The sequence below is a fragment of the Nilaparvata lugens genome, chromosome 9, assembly GCF_014356525.2.
Source record: "Nilaparvata lugens isolate BPH chromosome 9, ASM1435652v1, whole genome shotgun sequence".
In the NCBI taxonomy this organism is placed as follows: domain Eukaryota; kingdom Metazoa; phylum Arthropoda; class Insecta; order Hemiptera; family Delphacidae; genus Nilaparvata; species Nilaparvata lugens.
Genome location: NC_052512.1, coordinates 44,135,173 through 44,163,083, shown reverse-complemented (window position 1 = coordinate 44,163,083; position 27,911 = coordinate 44,135,173). Strand labels below are relative to the sequence as shown.

General features: G+C 36.3%; 1 protein-coding gene across 1 annotated transcript in view; it reads left to right on the top strand.

The window, feature by feature from the left end:
- Positions 1-27,911, top strand: part of LOC111060361 (unconventional myosin-IXa) — a 176,120-nt gene that overhangs the window by 88,334 nt on the left and 59,875 nt on the right. The window contains 7 exon segments of the mRNA XM_039435347.1: positions 1,941-2,195; positions 8,492-8,610; positions 16,487-16,570; positions 16,573-16,625; positions 19,563-19,720; positions 26,749-26,974; positions 27,777-27,892. Coding sequence (XP_039291281.1) covers positions 1,941-2,195; positions 8,492-8,610; positions 16,487-16,570; positions 16,573-16,625; positions 19,563-19,720; positions 26,749-26,974; positions 27,777-27,892 — 1,011 coding nt within the window.

Genomic DNA, 27,911 nt, shown 5'->3' with positions numbered 1-27,911 from the left:
TATAATGTGTGTTTTTCCCCCATGCTTACACTTAGCCACCTTGTGACCATCTCTTCAGTAAATCTTACCATAAATAGAATTGCGTAAGTCCAGCTTTCTCTCTCACTCTCTCTCTCTCTCTCTCTTTTTCTCTCTCTCTCTCTCTTCCTCTATGTTTAATCCAGTTTGCTATTACCATACAGAAAAGATAGCATAAGAAGATATGCCATGGCTTGTAGAATTAGTATCAAATTATGGTGTTGTGTATCAAGTTGAGATGATACTGTATCATAGTGTGTTGATACTGTATCATTTGTAGTGATACCTTAGAGAAAAGATAGCATAAGAAGATATGCCATGGCTTGTAGAATTAGTATCAAATTATGGTGTTGCGTATCAAGTTGAGATGATACTGTATCATTTAGTGTTGATAATGTATCATTTGTGGTGATATGCCATGGTGTTGGACCGTTATGTTGCAAATGTGAGTGTTAACTGAAGCCGATAGTCCTAGTAGTTGTTTTTGGTGAAGCTATGTGACGCTGGTAGTCTCTCATACTGTGCCCTTCTTACACTCTAACACTCCCAACAACACACTAATAATAGACAGTGTATAGGGTGTCTATGTTGCAAATGTGAGTGTTAACTGAAGCCGATAGTCCTAGTAGTTGTTTTTGGTGAAGCTATGTGACGCTGGTAGTCTCTCATACTGTGCCCTTCTTACACTCTTACACTCCCAACAACACACTAATAATAGACAGTGTATAGGGTGTCTATGTTGCAAATGTGAGTGTTAACTGAAGCCGATAGTCCTAGTAGTTGTTTTTGGTGAAGCTATGTGACGCTGGTAGTCTCTCATACTGAGCCCTTCTTACACTCTTACACTCCCAACAACACACTAATAATAGACAGTAGTCGACAGTAATCGGAGAAGAAATTTGCAACATAAACTATCTCTACCATGGGATATCTTGTAATGCTGTCTTTCCTCTGTGATATTATACTCAATTAAGCAATTAAAGTATAGAATAGAATTACAGTAAATTCCTTTGCTCTAAAGGAATAGGAAATTCTATAGTGATGTCCACGTTATAATGGCAGTGTTTGATTGGCAATGGTATTGCTATCCTTGCCTATCATTCAACAAAGCGGATCTCTTTCTCGCTTTGCTCTGTTGCCAGATCGTCTTTTAACAATGTAGAATTAAGAATTGATTAACAAAATATTTCATCTTGATTATGAAATTATTGAAAATAGCTATTTATGTATTAAGAGCGTAATGCGCGACTTTATCGCTCGCGCAAAACAGTTATCACGCGACGCGAAGCGGAGCGTGATAATTTTGCAAGAGCGATAAAGAAGCATTACGCGCGAATTACATACAAAATTTTCTCTACAACTGCCCAAACCTGTTGAATTACTTATATCAGCGGAGTTACAATTACCGACTTTTTAGGTTAAGATCTGACCCTTTGGCGTGCTGCTTACCATCAGCTGATTAGCGAGCGTAAAGAAACTCTTCTGCGCATGCGCGAATGATTACCGAGCGTAAAGAAAATCCACTGCGCATGCGCGGATGGTTAGCGAGCGAAAAAGTAGATTCTCCTCAGAAATAAGCTGTTTTACGAGGAGAATTGAGTATGTAAATTCTTTTTTTTACGCGCAGTTGTAGAAAAATATCATTTTCGCTTGATGAAATATAATTGATTAACAAAATATTCATCTTGATTATGAAATTATTGTCAAATATAATTTCTTGCTAAATAAAATATAATTGATTATTTAAATGAGAAAGAACAGTCAATATTACATCAATAAACCTGTATCAGCTACCATCTATAGAAGGCATTGTTAAGACAGATGTTTGGCAACGTTGTTTTCCTATCTTTCTCCACTGCCATTATAACGTGGACTACACTATTAAATCAAACACTTTTATCTCAAATTAAACCATGACTCAGGTACGGTGGTCTAGTCCATGCTCCGTTATCCAAGAGACAAAACGTTCAACATATCTCATCAACCAATCAGAAGGCTTCTTCAACCACCAATCAGCAGCAAGCTTCGTCAGTTTCGACTAGATCGCCGTTCAATCAATTGTCTCCGACGAGCAATCGCTGTTGGCCACCCTTGGGAGGGACTAGAGACGGGATGCAGGCAGCTGCTGTTCCTTCAGCTGAGGCCAGCGTTATAGAGAGAGCTACCCAGATCGTTATGTAGGTCTATAGTATGTCAGGTTTCTGGTGGAATTTGGGTCATGGTTATGGTTGGAACTAGTAGTTCTGTGAACAGTAGACCTTGCGCAGTTGAAAACCACAGCCTCCTATTCTACTGTCCATCAGAGTAAATTCTGTCCTGTCCTGAAGTGTCGGCGAGATATCGGTGTGTAAACAACTAATAGCTGTTTGGGTTGTTGTATCAACAATAATTATTATTATTATAATTGAATCGGTCTGAAGAGAAAGGGAATATGTCAAAAATCAGAATTTTCAGGGGAGAGAAAAACTGAATACAGATAAAAGTATTTTGCGCCACACTGCACAGAAAGCAGCTGTTTTCCAGTCCCGACGTAGATCAGAAACAACGTTAGTAGACAGAAGGTTGATCACTCACAGGTGTAAGATTCGAAGTGGTGGGGGGAATGCCAGCGTGACGTCACGTGTAGTAAAAATGTGATAGAGTAACCACACTGAGCATACAGTTTATTCACTGTATCTTCAAATACATCGTCGTTTAATCCCCTCAAGATTGACCTAGAACTTAAAAATTATCCATACTTATAGCGAATTAATCACCGATTCTAATGATGTTGTTTAAAATATCAAGTTAGTTGAACTTGTATGAATAAAATGAAGTTGAAAGTTTTCCAAGAATCTAAACACGTGACACGAAAAAGTTAATAAGCTGGAAAAGCGTTGGTAGACAACGTTATACTATTATAATTTCAGATTAACCCATAAAAAATCTTGATAAACCAATGCATTTCAATAAAACAATAAACCGATCCCGATAAATCCAATGAGTTTCATTCATATAAATGCACTGAACACATGCTGGTATCGAGCACATGTTCTACAAGAATCAAAATATCTCATCCCCGAAATTCACAAGCTGATGTATAGCCAAACTACAAAATATAAACACGACCTAGAAGATAAAGAAACCTTAAGGGTTTGAAAGGGAAGGTTAGGAGGTGGTTTTTTGCTTTTAGTATATTGCAGAATGCTTGTATTATTCAAATGTTTTGATAATTATTGTAAAGCAGAAACAGAAAGCTTGCATGTCAAAAAATGTTTGTGTTATATAATTTGACTATAGGCCACCGTATGATTTTCAAGAATGCGATATTCTGCCTACTCTGTACTACAGCCTACGTCACGGCTGCAGTTCCCCCACTCCAATTGCATTTCAACTAAAATACTATAGATGAGTGACCAACCTTCTGTCTACTAACTTTGGATCAGAAAGACATAGTAGTTTGCAGACGACTCTGGTCTGACGTCAGAACAGGTTTCTTTCTGGCCTAGGCATGGAGTACCCTTTCCAGCCGCTAACATGGAACTAAGAAAGGTGATCAAAAACAGCTGATCAAAAAACATTTCATTATTTGAGTTTATTATTCAATAATTAAAACATTTATAATAATATCATCTTATTGTCATTTGAAAGAATAAAAAAGCATAAACTCAACCTCCCACATAATTGAATATCATCTATTAGGTTATTTAGACAAATCAGAATAAAAAATAAAAATACTTGGACAATTTCCTGATATTCAGATTACCTCAGATTTGCTAGAGCTATCACCTTCCACTTCTGCTTTCGGAAGTGCTTAGTAAACAACTATTCTCATATATATATAGTTTATTTTTGTGTGTGGCGAAAAATAGCGTTCGCACCACGGGAAAATATGTTTTTCCGGCTCTCAATCTTTTCTAGTCGATTTCGAGCCGTAAAAATCTCATTTTCTGCTCTAGGTGCGAAATATACTATTTAGAATAATTCAATCGGTCTGAAGAGGAAAGGAACATGTCAAAAATCAGAATTTTTCAGGGGAGAGAAAAAACTGAATACAGATAAAAGTATTGATAATTTTAAGATTGTTTTTTGTCGTTAGGGTGCTAACTCTTCTAAGACAACAATTTTAAACCAGTATAAGCACTTATATAAGATTCACCCCTAAAAATTGAGTTTTTTGTTAACTTCCTTTTACTCATGATGATATTATAAATTAACACTCTTCAACTTTCACAATAAACACCTCAACCGAAAGCAATCCAACCTCAAAGCAACGCGTGAATCAAAGGTAACCTAACAATAGCATAAAAATCACAACTGACAAACAGTTGATTTTCGAATGTTGGGCGTTGAAAGGGAGAACATGTGTGTCACGACTAGTTCCCTTTCACTCCAAACCAGCAAAAATACGATATCTGTTTCTCGTATAAAGAGAATGCTGACATGTTCCCTTTCAACTCCAATCGATGTGTCCCACAGTAAGCAACTCATTTCAACCATAAAAATTAAAATGAAAAATGTTGACATGTTCCCTTTCTCCTCAGGCCAATTCAATTTGTTAAACGAAAATTCAAATTAAATGCTGTAAATCACCCCGAAGACTTCTGCTACTGCAAATATTGACAACAGGGTAAACAGCTAGATGGAAATTCGATGAGCGCTACTATTCAAAAATTATTTTTCAGCCCGGGAATCGAACCCAGTATCTCCTAATTGCCGGTCAGGAATGCTTACCCTTACACCAAACTGACAATCTCTGGATAGCAGCGCTCATTTTATACGAAGCCATAGCGGCCAGCCAGTCTACACATGGAAATTACTGAGATATTGCAATTATTCGGATGCTAATGAATTCATCGAATTTCCATCTAGCTGTTTACCCTGTTGTCAATATTTGCAGTAGCAGAAGTCTTCGGGGTGATTTACTGCATTTAATTTGGATTTTCGTTTAACAATAATTATTAATTCATTAGCATTTGAATAAAATGCAATTTCTCAGTAATTTCCATATGTAGAATATTAATTAATTATCAGCATTACAATGCTAATAATTTGTTGTAAACAGCTATGCTACTATAGTGAGGTCCACGTTATAATGGCAGTGGATAAAGATAAAAGAATAGCGATGCCGATTCTCTGCATTAATTAATTATATTTCTACACTGTCAAAAACATAATTGGCATCGTTCTGAACCAAGAAAAGGATAGTAACACCGGCTTTGTCGAATGATAGACAAGGATAGCAAAACCAAAGTTGATCAAATACTGTCATTATAACGTGGACCTCACTTTCTTTTATATCATCAAAAGCTTACCTAGTTGAAAGCAGAGAAAATAATAACCTACTTCGAGTTATCAATATTGCATGCCTCATTGCTTGCAATTCAATTAATAGTCCACACAACAGCTGACTTTTCACTAAGTTACATTGAGATATTAATTGCATGCGTCACTGCATGCAATTAATAATCCACTCCACAGCTGATTTATGATGAATAATTATTCTGAAGTCTGATTTTTACGGTAATATTAGCGTTTGAAGAAAACTTCTCCTTTTGTATTATCCTTAAAGTGCAAAATTTAAAAAACCTTATGTATACGTCGACGCGAAATTCAAAACGGAACATACCTGTCAAATTTCATGGAAAACTATTGCTGCGTTTCGCTGTAAATGCGGAACATATAAACATGGGTGGGTAGCCGTCTAGTTGGCACCCCGACTACTTGACACCTGGTCATTTTGGCCATAGGCGACTACTTGTACCCTCGTAAAAATATACCATTGCCGTCAAGTTGTCCCCCGACTACTTGACACCTACTGGGCCGGAGGTGTCAACTAGTCATGACCGTAAACGACAACTTGACACCTCGCACCCTCGCGACAGGGTGTCCCCACGACTAGTTGTCACCTCCTTAGAAAGGAGACAAGTAGACGGGGATGGCTCACGTCTACATGACACCTTGCACGCTGGCGTCAAGGTGTCACCCCGACTACTTGTCACCTACAGAGCACCAGTTGGCACAACTTACACCCCCGCGGCGTAGGGAGGAGGGATCAAGCAATTTTTATTACTGGTTATGATGTAGAATTGAATTCTAAGCACTTTTGGTTCAGTAACATTTTCCCGTCAAACGCACGGTTCGGGAGATATTCGCCGTTTTTGCTATTTTTAGGACAAATTTTTTCGAGTTGGTTGAAAACAGAAAAAAATGAATAATAAGCCCTTTTGATGACTGAACCAGATGTAGAACACAATTCTAAACACATTTTGTTCAGTTATATTTTCCCGTCAGACGCACCGTTTACGAGTAAATTGAGCCTAATGCTAGGACAGTCAAATTTTCATCCATCAATGATATGGTAGATGAAGCTATCAGTCTGGTTATCAACTGAGGTATTACATGAAGTCTGGTAATTAATATGAGGATAAATAATTATTCATACACACTTGCGCTCAGATTGCAATGAGACCATAAGAAGGCCAATGAGAATATTCAAGTTATGTCTGTGTCTTCTACACTCACAAACACTGATCAAACAAATTTTATTATTATGATTATTAAGAAGAGTAGCGTGTTGCCATATCTATCACTGCAAATATTAAAGGAAAGAAATTATTTCTCGAATTCCTGGACATAATATTATAGTAAATAAGTGGCAATGAGAGTAAATATGAAATAGAAATTGAAGGTCACTCACAAAGACATGATGTTGAAAATATCTTATATCAAAATTAGGAATCTCAATGCCTTTTCATATAGAACTTGATAGTTTGGCTTCATTTTCCAACTTTCAAATGAAGAGCCAGCCGGAATGGTGATTTCTTGTGGAGTGGAGACGAGGGGATAGGTTGTCGTGACCGTAGACGACTACTTGTACCCTCGTAAAAATATACCATTGCCGTCAAGTTGTCACCCCGACTACTTGACACCTACTGGACCGGAGGTGTCAACTAGTCCCGACCGTAAACGACAACTTGACACCTCGCACCCTCGCGTCAGAGTGTCCCCCGACTAGTTGTCACCTCCTCAGAAAGGAGACAAGTAGACGGGGATGGCTCACGTCTACTGGTCCCCTACAAACCAGTTTTAAAAGGGTACAAGTAGTTAGGGTGGCACCTAGTCGCGTACCCATAAACATAAAGAGAAATGAAAAACCGTCGACTTGAATCTTAGACCTCACTTCGCTCGGTCAATTACTAGTGTCGACTCTAGTATCTATATTATCTAGTAGTTTAGAAGCTGTGCCCTCAAATTTATACTTCGAGTTTGGGGTAAAGGTATGAATTACTCACTCTGGTGGTCACTCTGGTTGCCTATCTATATTATCTATATTTTTGTGTTCTATACATATTGCATGCTGGCTTTACCTTGTAGTTGGTTAATAATAAATATTCCTTTACAGGAGTAGTTGCTTACTGCTTGTACCCAATATTAAATAAATTATATTTATCATTGATTTTTATGTATTTTTCCTACGCAATATATCTTGTTAAGATCAATTGTTATCTCTCTAAGGCTCAACTCACACTTATGTGACTCAGGTGCAGAAGAGACTGGACTCTAGTGGAGAGCATGTGTTTTGAAATGGTGACGTCGCGGAGACTAGAATCGACTGGTCTGAGTGTCACCATTTGGAAACACATGCTCTCCACTAGAGTCCAGTCTCTTCTCCACCTGAGTCGACTAAGTGTCAGTTGAGCCTTTCACATGATACAGTATCATTACAATAAGATACAGTATCACCAAAATATGATACAGTATCACCAAAATATGATACAGTACCAAGTGTGAGTTGAGCCTAAATGCCGATCATTTTCAACCAGAAGAGTTTAATCAGGAATACAAATACATAAATTATAATACTCATAATATAAAAAAGGTTGCTAACATCTAGTATAGTAATTATTTCAAACTAGACTGTCTATTTCAAAACTTGGTAAACTGAGAACTTGAAGAATATTGAGAATAGGCCTATAACAATCCTCGGTAAATTAAGAATCGATATGCAAAATGTCAAGTTAATCAGTTGAGTAGTTGAGACGTGATGATGCGTCAAACATAATTTTCCTATCCCCTACGTGTATAAGCCAGTTTATTCTTTTATTATACTATAGATATCAAATGAAAGTTATATTAATAGAACTAGTGACTTGTGCTACTGCAAATATTAACTAAATAGCAGAAAGAAATTTGAAGAATGAATTTAGTTGCAACTAGCATGAAACCCGTGCTCTGCAAGGGTCTATTTGAAAACTTGACTAACTGAAAACTTGGAGAATTGAAAATAGGCCTATAACCATCCTCAGTTAATTGAGAATCGATATGCAAAATGTCAAGTTAATCAGTTCAGTAGTTGAGACGTGATGATGCTTCAAACATAATTTTCTCATCCCTCAAGTGTATAAGCCAGTTCTTTCCTTTATTATAGTATAGATTATGATTTCCCACTATAAAATGTATTTCAATAACATGTTTATTTCTATTTCAACAGGAAAAACAAATCGTTCAGACCTAGGGAGAGAGGTGCGGGTGGAAAGAAAGGACTGAAAAATCTACAAACGATGAAAACTTTGGCTGGTCGAACTGCCAATGTTAATGTCTCATCGTCAGGTAAACTATTAGAACTATTAGTAAATTAATTTATTAGTACCGGACGGAACTTTGCTCTGGAGTACAAAAGCATAAAACATTTATTACGAAAGAATAAATTATAACATTCATTCCATAATGTTCTATCTAATCACAGTAAATTGAGATTAATTCCCAGAGGAATGCAAGAATTTCCCTCACAAAGGCCCAGCTGCACAAAAGCCGGTTCAATTTTAATCCTGATTAACTTCACGTAAACCAAATCAGAAAAGATGGATCTACTGGAATTAATCAGGATTGAAAATAACCCGGCTTTTTTGCAACCGGCACTAAGTACCTGATTGAATGATTACAAAAGTTCAACAGCTGAGTCATAATTTTGACACTGTCCCACACACATGAACTCGCTCACTCACTTCCATCACCAATAGACGACGAAATAATTATTATCAGCTGTTTTTCCAAGGATGAATAATAATTACCATTTTAATGTCCTTCAGCGAGTTTTCCCAGGGATAATACCTAGTGCAATTTTATTGAATCTTTATATTATAAACCTACTACGTTCTGAATTGCGTGAGAATCGTTAGAGCCGTTTTCGAGATCCGGTGAAATACAAACATCAAAACATATAAACAGAAGCTGCTCGTTCAATAGTATAGGATTAGGATATTAATTTTTAGCTATAGTGAGGTTCACGTTATAATGGCAGTATGTGATTAACATTGGTGTTGCTATCTCCTTGTCTATCTGCAGACAAAGCAGATGGTGCTATCCTTTTTTAGCTCCGAAACTCTGCCAGATCGTATTTGAACAATGTAGAGATACAATTAAACAACAGAATATATAATCTGTTGGAAAGAAAGGACTAAAAATCTGCAATAGGTCAACACTCTAACTGCCAATGTCATAGAGAAAAAATTGCATAAGAAGATGGTATAGGACAGTTATGTTGCAAATTTCTTCTCTAATTACTGTCGACTACTGTCTATTATTAGTGTGTTGTTGGGAGTGTAAGAGTGTAAGAAGGGCACAGTATGAGAAACTACCAGCGTCACATAGCTTCACCAAAAACAACTACTAGGACTATCGGCTTCAGTTAACACTCACATTTGCAACATAACGGTTCAACACCATGGCATATCTTCTTGTGTTATCTCACCTGTATGATGTTTTTCTCAATTAATAATAGAATAAATTATATATATTTACTGTGCTATATGTCGAATTGTGACCTGTTTTTTGGGCTCATAAATTTATCCTTTGAAGGGAAATAACATCATTAATGATACAGTATCACCACAATATGATAACAGTATCTTCTCAACTTGATACACAAAACCATAATTTGATACAAAACTTCCAAACTTTGAATGAATTCTACCAGTCGTGGTTTATCTTCTTGTACCATCTTTTCTCCATGAATTTATTTTGCTTTCCTTTTTCGACATAACGGGAAACAACGCTCCAACAGTATTATGAAACGTCAAAATTTATGATTTGAAAAATATATATTAATTTTATGATTGACTAGCAGGTAACCCGTGCTCAGCAAGAGTCTATTTTTAAATATAATAATTTATTTTTGTGAAAGAACAATTACAAAGTTGCATTACACAATGTCAGTTTAAACATGACAAACTGAAAACTTGACATAATGAAATCTTGAAGAATTGAAAATAGGCCTGTAACCATCCTCGGTAAATTAAGAATCCATGTGCAAAATTTCAAGTTAATCGGTTGAGTAGTTGAGACGTAATGATGCGTCATTCGTGAATTTCCCATCCCCTACATGTATAAGCCTTTTCTTTTTGGCAATAAATGAATTTGAAGCAATTTCTTTCCCTTATTATATTACTAGTAGGTAACCCCTGCTCCGCATGGGTCTAATTAAAAACTTGACAAACTGAAAACTTGACCTACTGGAATCTTGAAGAATTGAAAATAGGCCTATAACCATCCTCGGTAAATTATTCCCATCCCCTACATGTATAAGCCTTTTCTTTTTGGCAATAAATGAATTTGAAGCAATTTCTTTCCCTTATTATATTACTAGTAGGTAACCCCTGCTCCGCATGGGTCTAATTAAAAACTTGACAAACTGAAAACTTGACCTACTGGAATCTTGAAGAATTGAAAATAGGCCTATAACCATCCTCGGTAAATTAAGAATCTATAAGCAAAATGTCAAGTTAATCAGTTGAGTAGTTGAGACGTGATGATGCGTCAAACATAATTCTCCTATCCCAAGGGTCTATTTTAAAACTTGACTTGATGAAATCTTGAGGGATTGGAAATAGGCCTATAACAATCCTCGGTAAATTAAGAATCTATAAGCAAAATGTCAAGTTAATCAGTTGAGACGTGATGATGCGTCAAACATAATTCTCCTATCCCAAGGGTCTATTTTAAAACTTGACAAACTGAAAACTTAACTTGATGAAATCTTGAGGGATTGGAAATAGGCCTATAACAATCCTCGGTAAATTAAGAATCTATAAGCAAAATGTCAAGTTAATCAGTTGAGTAGTTGAGACGTGATGATGCGTCAAACATAATTCTCCTATCCCAAGGGTCTATTTTAAAACTTGACAAACTGAAAACTTGACTTGATGAAATCTTGAGGGATTGGAAATAGGCCTATAACCATCCTCGGTAAATTAAGAATCTATAAGCAAAATGTCAAGTTAATCAGTTGAGTAGTTGAGACGTGATGATGCGTCAAACATAATTCCCCTATCCCGTGCTCTGATAGGGTCTATTTTAAAACTTGACAAACTGAAAACTTGACATGATGAAATCTTGGAGAATTGAAAATAGGCCTATAAACATCCTCGGTTAATTAAAAATCTATATGCAAAATTTCAAGTTAATCAGTTGAGTAGTTGAGACGTGATGATGCGTCAAACATAATTCCCCTATCCCGTGCTCTGATAGGGTCTATTTTAAAACTTGACAAACTGAAAACTTGACTTGATGAAATCTTGAGGGATTGGAAATAGGCCTATAACCATCCTCGGATAATTAATAATCTATAAGCAAAATGTCAAGTTAATCAGTTGAGTAGTTGAGACGTGATGATGCGTCAAACATAATTTTCTTACCCTGCACGTCCATAAGTCACTTCTTTACTTTATTATAGTATAGATTACTGATTGATTGAATTGACAGGGTAATGAAATTGGTTGACGTTGTATATAACTTTGCGATTTTCTTCCTATAGGGAGGTCCACGTTATAATGGCAGTGTTTGATTAGCAATGGTATTGCTATCCTTGTCTATCATTCAACAAAGTGCATAGCGGTATCTCTTTCTCGCTTAGCTCTGTTGCCAGATCGTCTTTTAACAAAATATTTCATCTCAATAATGAAAATTCATTATGAAATTATTGAAAAGTATAATTTTTTGCTTAGTAAAATATAAATCAATTTTTTTTAACGAGAATGAACAGTTAATATTCAGAGGCGAGGCGTCCGGTCATCTCTGGATTCGCCGATGACTGACAGAAATTGATATGTAATGTGTATATTATTTAATTGTAAATATTTAAAATAAATACAAAAAAAAGTGAAGAAAACAAAAGAGAAACATTTTTTTGCGAGCGCGCCAAGCTCTAATCAAGTAGACTACGGCATCATCAGCTCCATCAAAGTGATTCTCAAAAATATGCGATTCCAGTAATGCTATTTTGCATTGGTTACCACCTCTCTTCTGCATCATCACTCTCCCTCTCCCCATAAACCATGGTGGAGTAAACGGTCAAAGACATCGCTATTTTCTGCGATTCCACTGTTCCGCGCCAGTGTTGCAAACCATACGATAATTATTTTGTTTGCAATTTGTTATTGATAATAATTATTATTATTTCTTCTATGTTTGGTTTTGAAGCATCTAAATTCAAAAATCTACTCCGTGAAAATATTAAGAACTGAAAATTTAGTGAAGTAAACAACTAAAGAATTAACCTATTTCGGACTATGTGTAACCCTTTCTAAATTGGGAGAGGAATAGCACAAGGTTCCTTATTTTTCTCTCCCTGTCATTTTTGATGATGTACTTGTTGTATGAATCAATATAGAATAAAGAATTTCATTTCAATTTTTTAAATTAATTTGAGGGCCAGTTTCTGAGCTTGAGATTTAGCCAAGTTCTATAGTTTTCAACTCTAGGATTTTTAATAGTAAGCTTATCTTATACTAGGTGTCAGGCTCGCTTCGCTCGCCATATCCGTCTAGCCAGGGGGCGGCCGTCCAAGAATGAGATCAGCAGGCTCGCTTCGCTCACCTGCATTTTTCAATATTTGAGCATTTTTATCATATGTTAGGACGATCCAGTCGGGGATCCAGACTAAAGGTCTGGCTAAACGGATATGGCGAGCGAAGCGAGCCTGACTGCTAGTAATATAATATTCCCAGGATTGATGTAGCAGTGCCCAATCAATTTTTCGCGATAAATGCATTTAAATCTTCACTTGGTGCCAACTTTACAAAGTCAACTCAACTTAATGCCAACCTGACAAAATTATTAATTTAGTTGCCAGTTAACAACTGTTTCGAAGAGGTACTCTATCTAGATTATAGTTCTATAGTAACATATGTTATGGAAATTTCAATTATAATTAAGAGATTGAGAGAAGAAGAATATACATGCTAAAAGACGAACTTTAAACCCTTAAAAACAACCCTTAGAGTTAAAATATTGCCAAAAGATTCTTAGTGCGCCTCTAAAGGGCCAACTGAACATACCTACCAAATTTGAACGTTTTTGGTCCGGTAGATTTTTAGTTATGCGAGTGATGAGTGAGTGAGTGAGTGAGTGAGTGCCATTTCGCTTTTATATATATAGATGTCATCTTTGTCGATAAATAATCGTCAAAAATGGAACATTATCTTTAAAGTAGGAGAGGGGGTGCAGCTTTCATTCGCACTTTCAACTGAATTGTTCCTGGAGATGACTGAGCCAAAAAGTCACGCCTCGCCCCTGTTAATATTACATCAATACACCTGTCTCAGCTACCGTCTATAGAAGGCATTGACAAGACAGAGGTTTGGCAACGTTTTTCTCCTATCTTTCTCCACCTCCCTATACCTTTTACTGACTGCAATTCATTTATTGATTCAATTCAATTCAAATTCTTTATTCTGCCTTGAGCTGCGTACACATATTCGTGCTTCCAACCCGCACCGAGCACGCTCCTCCCTCGTACCGCCCTCGTACCGCCTTCGTACCACCATCGAACCACAGTCGGACCGCCCACGCACCCATCATGAACGTTACGGAAGATGTTAGATCTTCTCGCGTTCCCCGGTCGAACCACTGTTGCTCCCCGGTCGATCATCAATCGCTCTGCTGGAGTGACGTTCGGTTGCGGAGCAGAGCGAGAGTCTTTACATTTTTTACAATGTATAAGCTCGTCAAAAAAATACAGTGTACATAATAAGATGCATAACACAATATCAAGAATATATAAGAATAGCTCAGAGTATGTATTTCCATTAGGCTAACAGGGAGATTGACAAGAATAGTAACAGCATTCACATGACGATACACCTTAAGGTGCGTACAGACTGTCGCTCTGCTCCGCAACCGAACGTCACTCCAGCAGAGCGATTGATGATCGACCGGGGAGCAACAGTGGTTCGACCGGGGAACGCGAGAAGATCTAACATCTTCCGTAACGTTCATGATGGGTGCGTGGGCGGCGCGACTGTAGTTCGATGGAGGAACGAGGGCGGTACGAGGGAGGAGCGTGCTCGGTGCGGGTTGGAAGAGCGTATATGTGTACGCAGCTTTACAGTACACAACTTGGTCCAAAATGAGGTGCAGCCCTTATATTGAACATTCAAAGTATTCAGTCAATGAATAATATGCTCTCTCCATCAATTTATTCTTCACAACTTTCTTGAATTTCATTTTAGGCAGCTCTTTAACAGCTGAGGAAAGACTGTTGTAAATTTTTACTTTCCTTGCCCTATTACCATAGGTAAGGAAAGTATTGCTTTCCGAAAAAAATTAAGGTACCCAATTTCTAAATTTCTATACGTTTCAAGGTCCCCTGAGTCCAAAAAAGTGTTTTTTGGGTATTGGTCTGTATGAGTGTATGTGCGTCTGTGTACACGATATCTCATCTCCCAATTAACGGAATGACTTGAAATTTGGAACTTAAGGTCCTTACACTATAAGGATCCGACACGAATTTCGATCAAATGCAATTCAAGATGGCGGCTAAAATGGCGAAAATGTTGTCAAAAACAGGGTTCTTCGCGATTTTCTCGAAAACGGCTCCAACGATTTTGATTAAAGTTGTACCCAAAATAATCATCGATAAGCTCTATCAACTGCCACAAGTCCCATATCTGTAAAAATTTCAGGAGCTCCGACCCATCTATGCAAAGTTTGATTTTAGATCATTGGACGTACATTTTAACAAAATCTCCTTAATTCAAAAACACTTAATTAAAGCAGCACTTGGTCGACCCAGACGTTACCCTACAAATCTCCTTTTTACAGAATTCCCAGTTTTAACAGTTAGGCAACTATTTGTGAAAAACATAATATTATACATAATTAAAAACAGAAATCTATTTACACCTCAAGCTCGAACCTACAATTTTCGAATGCAAGATAATTATCAAATTAACAGAACTGACATGACTGTATGCCGAAGACAATTTCCAGAAAACTTCAATAGCAAATTAACAAATAGAACAACAAAAGCAAATCCTAAAAAAATAGCAGAGTGGATAAAATCAATAAACACTTCTCAATTCTTACAAACATAATATAATATTAAATATCACCATCATCTCATTTCACTAACTACAGTTCATCAATAATTGTATCAATTCTCAATTATATTTCAGATATATTCCTTCCAACACAATATATATCAACATTGACTTATAACAGCAACCAATCATAAAATTTAATATAGCAGTAACTTACTCCATTTGTATTACACTTCAACTTTTCTCATATTATCAGTATTCTGTACATTTTTATTGTCATACATATTTGTATTAGGTAATTTTCTTCTCTTTCACTTGTGTATTGTACTTTTTATGAATTTTTTGGTACTCGCTGCCAGCACTCAAACCCTTGGTTTTGCAGGCAGCGCCTATTATGTTATTTTGTGTAACAAAGTTTTTATTTATATGAATACTTTGATTGTCTATCTTGCTTAACTTTGTTTTGACATTTATCATTGTTTTGTATTATATTTGAAATGGCAAATAAATTTGATTTGATTTGATTTTAGATTCTCAATTATCAGGCTTCAGATACAATTTAAACAAAAAATGTTGAGTGGAAAAGATTGAGCATATGAGAATCTCTACAATTAATGTTCAGTAACATTTTCACCTAAAATTAAAAATAAGCTCGAAATTCGAGAAAATGTGATTATCCAATTATTGCAAACTGTTGGCAACTGTTGATTCTATTAAATGATTCACTATGAAGAGATAGCAGACCTCGTGTGTCTCCAGCGTTATTGCCCTGTCACCAGCTGGCTCAAATCTTTGAATAGTGGACTTGAGATGCGCGGGAACACTAGCGTCAGGTGATCAATTTTCATAAGGGCAAGGAAAGTTGTGTGAGTGCGCCACACCAGATTTTTATTTGCTGAAATAATAGGCTGTCCCTTGTTTTAGAAAGCCTTACCTGTGGGATTGAAATATAATTTCTATGCCGGGTTGTGTATTCATGTTTGTTTCCCTGACATGAGTATATGATTCTAAATTAGTTTTGACATGCAGCAAGCTACGCATTATGAAAATTGAAGGGAATGCCAATTATCTTCAATCTTCGAAAGCTTCTCTGCATGACTCTCTGTTTCTCAAGTTGTCTAACACTCTCATTGCCTTTTTGCTCTAATTACATACTGATTGATTGGCAGGGTCCACAGGAGGCGGAAAAGGGCGTAAACAACCGCTAACAGTGACGGCACAATTCCAACACAGTCTGCACAGTCTAATGGATACACTAACCAGGCCAACCCGTTCTTCATAAGATGCATTAAAAGTAACGCCGACAAGGTTAGTTCATCAATTAGTTGCTTGAAATCTTACAGAATATTTTAGTTTTTCAAGGGATTTCAATCAATCTACTGTAATTACAATATTCTGTATTGAAATATTATATTGTAAACTAGTAGCTCTGTGAACAGTAGACCTTGCGCAGTTATAAACCACATAGTATTGTCTCTCGAACTGCTTTGAACTTGGGCTGTCCTGTTGCCAAAGGAGATTAGCTTCTGATGTTAGCATTTTTGATACACCAACCCCAACAGCCATTAGCCGTTTTCACACCGATATCTCGCCGACACGACATACAGACAGGATATACTCTGATAGACAGTATTAGAGCCTCCTCTAATCAGAGTGAATTCTGTCGTGTCGGCGAGATATCGTAATAATTCAATCTATTACAACAAGTTTATTTCTAAACCTATTAACAAAAATAAAAAACTCTTGAAACTCTATAATTTTATTCATTACATTTAGAAGAGGACTAATAATTATATTTATATATATAGCAAGAATTTCATCTAATGAAAAATTTAAGTGAAAACGGCTAATGGCTGTTAGGGTTGGTGTATCAAAAATGCTAGCATCAAAAGCTAATCTCCTTCAAGACATACTGGCAACAGGTCAGCCCGAATTCAAAGCAGAGAAAATACTATGTTATTTTAGTTATTAATTGCATGCGTTATTGCACGGAATGAATATTTCATTTATCTATATAAATAAAAATTGAGCCTCAAATTTTGACATTCAATAACTTTTTTATGTGTGCACCGAATTTGATGATTTTTACTTTCCTTGCCCTATTACCATAGGTAAGGAAAGTATTGCTTTCCAAAAAAATTAAGGTACCCCAATTTGTAAATGTCTATACGTTTCGAGGTTCCCTGAGCCCAAAAAAGTGGTTTCTGGGTATTGGTCTGTATGTGTGTGTGTATGTGCGTCTGTGTACACGATATCTCATCTCCCAGTTAACGGAATGACTTGAAATTTGGAACTTAAGGTCCTTCCCCTATAAGGATCCGACACGAACAATTTCGATCAAATGCAATTCAAAATGGCGGCTAAAATCAAAAACAGAGTTTTTTCGCGATTTTCTCGAAAATGGCTCTAACGATTTTGATCAAATTCATGCCTAAAATAGTCATCGTTAAGCTCTATCAACTGCCACAAGTCCCATATCTGTAAACATTTCAGAAGCTCCGCCCCATTTAGGTAAAGTTCGATTTTAGATTCCCAATTATCAGGCTTCAGATCCAATTTAAACAAAAAATTCCAAATGGAAAAGATTGAGCATGAAAATCTCTACATTTAATGATGTTCAGTAAACATTTTCACCTAAAATTTTAAATAAGCTCGAAATTCGAGAAAATGTTATTATTTCAATTGCAAACTGTTGGCAACTGTTGATTCTATTAAACCATTCACTATGAAGAGATAGCAGACCTCGTGTGTCTCCAGCGTTATAGTCCTGTCACCAGCTGGCTTAGATCTTTGAATAGTAGACTTGAGATGCGCGGGAACACTAGCGTCAGGTGATAAATTTTCATAACGGCAAGGAAAGTTGTGTGAGTGCCCCACACCAGATTCTTTCTAGTTGTGTTCGTTATGTTCAGGACCAGGTTTATGGCCTATCAAATTTATAATCCGACTTCAGGACTCTTTCCTACGGTCCTTCAAAGTTTACATGTAATCCTTATGGGAGAAGATTTTGTGAGCTGGCCACACACAGAAATAAAAATCAGCTGTTATAATCATTGCGTCATCCAACAGCCGTCGGTAGATAGTAGACAAGAGTGTGTGCTGCTCCATAACCGCCCATGTATTTTATTTTAAACGCCCCGACTAAAAACAAAATGACTGTTGTGTGTGTAACCATCCAGCAGTGCGGCCTCAGGTTAAAGACTTACATGCTCTAAAGACATTGCTTTGTTTCGAATAATTGTGCTGTCTTCGGTGTTCAGAATTAATTAATTTTTAGTACATTATTTTTTTTTGCTGTTGGAAAATTATCTATATAAATAAAATGCCGCATCGCGCCTCCTCAGGTGTGCAACCAGCTTAAGTTTGACATGAGATGCATTAAACTATTGGCGGTACGAAGTTCGCCGGGCCAGCTAGTTAATAATATTTTGAATTTTGATGGAAACATCAATTTTTAGATAATAATGTATTATTTATTCTTTATTGATTCATACAATAATTACACCATTAAAATGATAGGGAGAGAAAAAATAAGGTAACCTTGTGCTATTCCTGCCAAATTTAGATAAGGTTACACATACTGTAGTCCGAAATAAAATAAGATTTTATTCCAGATTATAATACAACATGTGAATTTGATGTTGCTCCTAACATGAACATGTTTTGTTCCTTGGCAAATAAATTAATTTACTTTTCCTACAGTTACGTTGAAAAGTGACCATTTGTGCACTGATTGCAGGATGCAAAGAATCACTTTTCGCTCTAGTGCGGGAAAAATTTTTCTGCACTCCAGATTTGCAACATGGCAACGCAAAATACTTAGTAGGTTATATGGAGCAACAGTGCAGCAAAATCAAAATGAAGTTGGTAACAGTGACTGCTGTGGCTGCTATAGTGAGCAGAGGTGCAACCAAGCACAACGCGCTAATTATTATTCATTATATATTATAACCAAGGACAACGAGGACTTTAGGATTTTAGGATTAAGGTTTTTATCAATAATAAAATTACACAGAAAAACATTTGATGCATTTCAGGCAATTTTACCCATAATTACCCACTTTTCATATTCAATGGTAACTGTAGGAAAAACTTAATGTGAAATACGTGCGCAAAGTACTTCTGCTGCACTCAAGAAACCATTCCGCCCTCGCCTACGGCTCGGGCGTAAACGTTTCTTTCGGTGCAGCAAACTGTCACTTTGCGCACTAGTTGCACAAATAACTATTTTTGTGTATTTTTTAGATTCCGAACAAATTTGACGACGAGACGGTTCAGCGACAACTGAGGTACACGGGAATGTTGGAGACCGTCAGAATACGACAAGCCGGTTACAATGTGAGGTTATCCTACGACGAATTTATTCAACTTTATAGGATACTGCTGCCCAGGGGATTGCTCAGGTATTTATTGTTCTCAACCTCCCTGATTAAATCAATTTTCATTGTGATATTGATGTAATTTAGGGCCGGTTTCCGAGCTCGGGATTCAGCTAAGTTCTAGACTTTAAAACAGCTGGAGTCAGAAAACTGGCTTTCCGAAACGGGGCGTAGTCGCAGTTTTTATGATAATCTTTATTTTCTCATTTCTATAATTGGAAACGTTTTTCCTTGACGAAATTAAACATTCCTGAATAATTCAAAATAGCTGAAACTTTACACTGTATTCTTTTTATTTTATACTGTTAGTTTTTCGAAATTTAATTTAATTGTGAACTGCGACCACGCCCCGTTTCGGGAAGCCAATTTCCTGATTCCAGCTATTTAAAGTCTGGAACTAAATCCTAGAACTAACGAACATTAGTCTAGAACTTTAGAAGACAAAGTTCTAACTGCAAAGTCGAAGTCAAAGTTCAAACTTTAGAAGTCAAAGTTCAAACTTTAGAAGTCAAAGTCTAGAACTAAATGACCAATATCCAAAGTTAGTAGACAGAAGGTTGGTCACTCATCTATAGTATTTTAGTTGAAATGCAATTGGAGTGGGGGAACTGCAGCCGTGACGTAGGCTGTAGTACAGAGTAGGCAGAATATCGCATTCTTGAAAATCATACGGTGACCTATAGTCAAATTATATAATACAAACATTTTCTGACATGCAAGCTTTCTGTTTCTGCCTTACAATAATTATCAAAACATTTGAATAATACAAGCATTTTGCCATAAAAAGCAAAAATCCCACCTCCTAACTTTTCTTTTCAAACCCATCTTCTAGGTCGTGTTATATTTTGTAGTTTGGCTGTACATCAGCTTGTGAATTTCGGGGATGAGATATTTTGATTCTCGTAGAACATGTGCTCGATACCAGCATGTGTTCAGTGCATTTATATGAACGAAATTTATTGGATTTATCGGGATCGGTTTATCGGTTTATTGCAATACATTGGTTTATCAATATTTTTCATGCGTTAATCTGAAATTATAATAGTATAACGTTGTCTACTAACGCTTTTCCAGCTTATTAACTTTTTCGTGTCACGTTTTTAGATTCTTGAAAAACTTTCAACTTCATTTTATTCATACAAGTTGAATGAACTTGAAAATTTAACAACAAAATGAATCAATAGGAAATACAAATAAACATAAGGAACTACTTCCCCAAAAGAGCAAGCTCGAGCTTGGGGAAGGAGCAGCCGTACTTTGACTACTTACTTATTATTAATTAACATTACAGTATATACATTAACAACTAAAATCAAATCCTTTCAATAAACAAGATAAATCAGTGATGCTATAATAGATCAATATATTTACATACAATATGTGTTAGAATGCAACAAAATTTGTAAATTATAATAAATTATAATAATGACCTGATATTGCCTAGCCCAGTGTATAACATGATATAAGATGTGGTACAAAATGAAATCTATTCAATTGGAATAATTACTATACTAATGTAATCCAGAAATTCTCGGCACTATCCCAGCCATGAGAGCTAACCAGATACTTTTTCAAATGTAGTCCAAAGTTTTTTTGGGCGAGTAAACCTCTCAAATTACTTGGAAGAATATTAAAAAATAATGGAGATAAATATATGAAGCTACGCTGACCAGCAGTAGTCAATAATCTAGGAACAGTAACCAGACCTGACTCCTCCCGTCTTGTAATAGCACAATCCGTTCTATTAATGAAATGAAAAAGTGATAGCTTCTTATAATATAATATGATGTGTTTCAGGTATATCTGTCTAATCGGTAGAACTGAAAATTCCAAAAAAGCCAATCTTGTTGAATACATTCTATTCTTTTTCAGAATAATTTTTAATATTAAATTTTGTATTGTTTTTACTGGTTTTAGAACATTTGTATATGCACCACCCCAACCCACAATACCATATTGGAGCAATGACTGTGCCAGTGCATAATACACTATCTTCATGACTTTCATAGGCAAAACAGAACGTAATTTCACAAATAAATAAATAAGTTTTCTAGATCGTGTAGTAAGCTGCGACAAATGTACATCCCACTTTAAATGCTGATCAACCATTACTCCAAGATATCTGATACTGCTAACCTTCTCTATTTTATTACAATTAACTGAACACCCTAAATCTACATGACTAAGACAATTTGGAGAATGCAAAACAAGTGACATATTAACTGGCTGATTCTGTATATTCAAGAAAAAGAGATGTATTTTGTTTTGGACAAATTCAGAGTCAGTTTTCTTCTATCAAGCCATTTTTTTACTTCTCCCAGTCCCCTAGCAGCTGAGTCATATGTGCTAGCCCAGTTTTCTTCATGAAAAATTAAAACTGCATCGTCTGCAAATGACAATATTTTCCCATTGATTAAATTAAGGTTACAAAAGTCATTAATATAGATCAGGAAGAGGCAAGGTCCAATCACTGTTCCCTGCGGGATTCCCATTTTAACAGATTTATATTCACTAACAGTGTTATTGACTCTAACACATTGTTGCCTATTCTTTAAATAACTGCAAAACCATCCCAGTGCCACATCCTCAAGACCAAGGCTACGGAGACAATCAAGTAGACGATCATGGCAAACTGTATCAAAGGCTTTTGCAAGATCAAGAAAAATAGCTATTTGTCTCCTACCTACATCCAAGTTTAAGATTGTTTCTTGAACAAAAGCAGCAATTGCTTCCTGTGTTCCCATCCCCTCTCTAAAACCAAATTGATTTTTTGACAGAATATTATTCACTTCCAAAAATTTATGTAGCTGTCTCTTTACACATTTTTCAATTATTTTAGCCAAATTCGAAAGTAAACTTATAGGTCTATAGTTGGTAATTTTCCTTTTGTCTTGTGATTTGAATATTGGTTTTACTACAGTTGTTTTAAAAGAATCTGGAAAAATACCTTGTTCAAAACTTACATTAATAATGTGTTTGAGTGGAGAGGCAACAATACTTTTAACAGATTTTAAAACAGATACAGTAATGCCATCATGACCAGGCCCAGATGCACCTCTAAGACTCTCGATCGCCTCCACAACCTCAGTCTCTGATACATATTGAAAAGTAAAATAATCTTGCGGATTGTGGGGATTGTCTGGTTGCAAATCGTCACCAGGCTCACTAGGAATATTTTGTACCATTTTCTCTCCTATAGAGATGAAAAAATCGTTAAAAGCATTAGCACATATATTGGGATTATCCCTAGCACTATAGACATTACCATCAATTTCAATTTCTTCCAAACACTCCTTCCTTATTTTACAACCAGCTACCTCCCTAACTACATTCCAAGTCCGTTTTACATCATTTCCAGCCTCCTCAATTTTTCTGCTATAATACAATCGTTTAGCTTCTCTAATAAGGACTGTCAATCTATTTCGATAACTTCTAAAATAATTTCTCAGATTTAAATTGAATGGTTCCTTTTTACATTTGTTAAATAGAGCTTGCTTTCTTCTAATAGAAAATACTAAACCTTGAGTAATCCATGGCTTGATTTTTTTAAACCTCGAACTAGATTTGGCTACATTTATAGTGGATTTTTCAATATAGCTTTGTAGAGTTGCTACAAAGTTATCTGTTGAAACATTAACATCCCTACTAGAAAATACAGACTGCCAGCCCTCAGACTGGATAAGAGACAAAAGCCTATCATAATCGAGCCTGGTGGCAACAAGTGGCAACTGAGCAGCATTGTTAGTCAAGTCTATTTCACAACGAACCCTAAGAGAAGTAACATAGTGATCAGTAATACAAGTCTTCAATACCATGGGTTCAATGTGCTTATTAGTGTGAACATTACCGAAATAATGATCTAAACACGAAGGTGTTCCCTGAAATGGAACCCTTGTAAAACAATTCACATAAGATATAAGCCCATTTTCGTTCAATAAATTCAAATAAGATTCAGTGTGGATGTTATTTCTATTATTCAAGATATCAATATTTATATCTCCTACAAATATAATATTTTTTCCTAAATTTAAATTCGAAAGCAGCTCAGCTAAAGAGTTAACAAAGTCCTGGCAATTATCATTAGGTGATCTGTAAGCACAAACAATAACCCACTCCTCCTCAAAAATTTTCAGCTCTATCACGAGACAACTAGCCCCAACTATTGTGCATTCCCGCACATGAACATGATCATAATCTTTTTTCAAGTAAACTACTACACCCCCATTTCTATTTGTGTGATTCATTGAATAGTACTGATTAAAACCAGGTATATCACACCCTATGGGCCTAACACCTTGGTGACCCGTCTCAGATAATACAATCATGTCTATAAATGGCAATACATTAGCAAATTCTAAACAGAACTCGTCTAAATTCTTCCCAATGAATCTGATATTACTATGAATTATATCAAAATTTACACTGGGTTGATTAGAAATAATATTGTAATAATCATTAGAGTTATTCAAACATAATGTCTCAACTTCATCGAATTCATCTAAATTTTCAAAAATGTCCATAATAAAATTATTTTACTGTTCATTGTTAAACAAGTCTTTAGTACTTACATCTTAGAAAGGTCCACATCACTTTTAATATGTAAAACATTCTTACTGGTTTCGTCTTTTTTGACAAGAATATTACCATCACGTACCCACACAAAGCGATATCCTTTCTCCCGAGCGATTGTTCTGGTCGTATTTAGCAGTTCAAGCGTTGAAGGTATCAAATGTTCGTAAGCCATCACCCTTGTTTCAGGTAGAACAGCTGAAATGTTTTTCGCCGATATACCAGCCCCACTATTGTCCTGCGAAGATGCTAGACGAAAATGACCCATCCATGACATCTTATCTTGACGACGTACGAATTTAATTACTATCGGTTTGATGCTGTCTTTCTTCTTACTGGGAAGGCGATGAGCAACACTTATGTCTCTAGCAGTTAACTCACTTCCAATCGTTTTTGAAAGCATATTAAAACCTCATTGACACATTCGTTATTTGTTTCTGTTATTCCGGTAACCACAATATTATCTCTACGACTGTAAGATTGTAGGTCCGCAATATCTGTTTTCAGTTTTTCATTATCACTTTTCAATTTTTCATTGTCCTTTTTAATTTTTTCATTCTCCAGCTTGATGGATGTTAAATCATTTTTGAAACTTTCAAATTCCTCCGAAATGAATTGAATCGATTTTTTAAACTCAGCGAAGTCAGTTTTGAAATCTGGCGGCAACTCCGATTGAATCAGCTGTTTAACAACTTGGCCGATCGCTTGAAGGTCAGCCTGTGAGAGAGTAGTTGTAGGCCTACCACTAGTAGAAGTGAAGGTAGACGGAGCGGCGGCACTCTGTGTTGACACCGCGACCCCCGCCTCAACCACAGTAGACAATGCCGCTTTGTCACCCGCACTGGCGCCGTCTGCACTGCTTATCTGCTTCTGCTGTTTACCCGCTACTGCCACCGACTTACACACTATACATTTCCATTTACTTCTAGTGTCATTTGACATTTTACGAAAGTTTTTTTCGTTAATAAGTTCACACACGAAATGTAAATATTTTTTACAAACACAACAAAAAATAAGGTCCTGTTCCGGAACATCACTGTCACATTTTGAACACTGCATAATGATTTAAATTGATAAAAAACTGGTTAATAACACGGAGCTGTTAACAATCGATGTTACTCATTCAACTGCCAGAGGCGTACTGACTACTAATATGAGAGACTACCAGTGTCATAAAGCTTCACAGGAAAGAACTAAGTGGACTATCAGCTTGAGATAACAGTAAAAGTTGCGACATAAACGCCCTATACCATGGGATATCTACTTATGCTATTGTTTCTCTATGATATTACCATAGCCACCTCTTATACAAGGCCCTGGCCTACGATCTTGCAACGTCGCAGTGTAGGCCTAGAATCTAATACATGATTGGCGAAAAAGATCAGCTGGTATTTTTTTAAATCTTTTTCAATGAATCATGTATAGATTCTAGGCCTACACTGCGACGTTGCAATATCGTAGGCCACGGCCTTGTATTAGAGGTGGCTATGATATTATTCATAATCAATCAGCTATGGTATTACCCAATGTCATTTCCTATAAACACTCTTGTTTATAGGTTATATATTGTTATTATTTTATATTTTGACCTAATTATGATTTCATTATGTATTGTAATTTTATAAAATATTTTGTGACGTAGCCTTATGTACTACTGTATCGTCAGGCTGAATAAATTGATTGATTGAAGTCTAGAGCTAAATCCCGAGCTCAGAAACCGGCCCTATATTATCTATTATGTGTTTTTTATATTCTTTATTCTTTTTTACAATGAAGCACAGATCGGGAGAGAAAAACTAAGAATATCTTGTACTATTTCGCTCCCAATTTTAGGTAGGCTAACATTAAAAGTCCAAAATGGGGTTATGTCTTCTAGATTTCCACAAAATTTTCCGTCCAAAAATATTTATACAAACCTTTCTTTTGAATTTAGATGTTTTAAATACCAGAATTACTAGTAGTTCTGTGATAAGTAGACCTCACGCAGTATTCTCTGATTGAAACTATAGACCTTATGGAAATACAGCAATAGACTGGCTTCTTCACACATCTGCGTAATCACTTGTCAGCTGATTTATGATGAATAATTCTAGTCTGATTGTTACTCTAATATTGGCGTATGAAGGAGGCTCCTTTTTCCTTTTATATTATTCTTGAAATGCAAAATTTCCAAAAACCTTATATATACGTTGACGCGCAATCAAAAAAGGAACATACCTGTCAAATTTCATGAAAATCTATTACCGCGTTTCGCCGTAAATGCGCAACATATAAACATTTAAACATTAAGAGAAATGCCAAACCGTCGACTTGAATCTTAGACCTCACTTCCCTCTGTCAACAATAATTTATAACACTCAGCTATTTTTAAAATAGAGAATATTCACTTATTAGAGACATTTTCAAACACGAACCGAAAAATATCTATTATTGCTTCATATCATATATCCATGTACTCAGCTATTCTTGTTTCATCTATCCAGTTCGCAGACGGACGTACGCGAGTTCCTTCTCACGCTAAACCTGAACCGTGACAACTACCAGACGGGCGGCAGCAAGATATTTCTGCGCGAATGTGAGAAGTTAAAGCTGGACTACAGGTTGCATCAGCAGATTGTCGCCTCCATTGTGGCAATACAGCGATGGTTTCGCGCGCTGCTACAGCGGCGTCGGTTCACCCGCATCAGGCAGGCTACTCTCATACTACAGGTAACAAGTCATCATAATCTATAGAAATAAAAATCCAGCCTCATTTGATGATTTTTTAGTTGTATTTGTTATATTCAGGAGCATCAAATTTATGATCCGACTTTAGGACTTTTTCATATGGTCCTTCAAAGTTTACATGTAATCCTTATAGGCAAAGACCTTAAAGATGCATAGACACATGCAGCGCTAGTGTCGTACTTGGAATTGAAATCGGCCATTGAGGGGGCAACCTATAAGATTATTACATACCAATGCCTTTGTAATCTATAGTATTACGAATATATAGATAAAAAAATATCTCGTGCTAAAATACCCCAATGGCGGCCTTCAATTTCAAGTAAGAGCTATCATTGGGAAGGCATAGGCATTGTGGGTCTATATCTCTTTAAGGTCTTTGCTTATAGGAGAAGATTTGTGAGCTGGCCACACACAGAAATAAAAATCAGCTGTTATAATCATTGCGTCATCCAACAGCCGTCGGTAGATCTGTTTTTCTATTTTTTTTCTACTGATTCACAAATTTTAATTATAATGCTGTGGTACGAACGACGTCCAAACTTGGGTCGTAGAACTGGAAATGCTGTAAATTCAGAATATGCACGGGAAAATCCAGCATCCAGCTAAAGTTTGTCATGAGATGCATTAACTATTTGGCGGTACGAAGTTCGCCGGGCCAGCTAGTATATAAATATTATTGGTTTATCATTTTCATCTTGTTGAGCTGTGAGACATGGTTATCCTCTTGCTTATAATTTGTAAATATTGTGAAATGAATTTTATAGAATTTGAATTTTTGTTGCAGTCGTACTGGCGAATGTGGGCTGCGCAGAAGTTTGCCGCGCACTTGCGACAAATGGAGACGGCCGCTGTTCGCGTGCAGAGCGCATGGCGCGCGCATCATACGCGCACACTCTACAGGTATGTGTCATAATCGAAA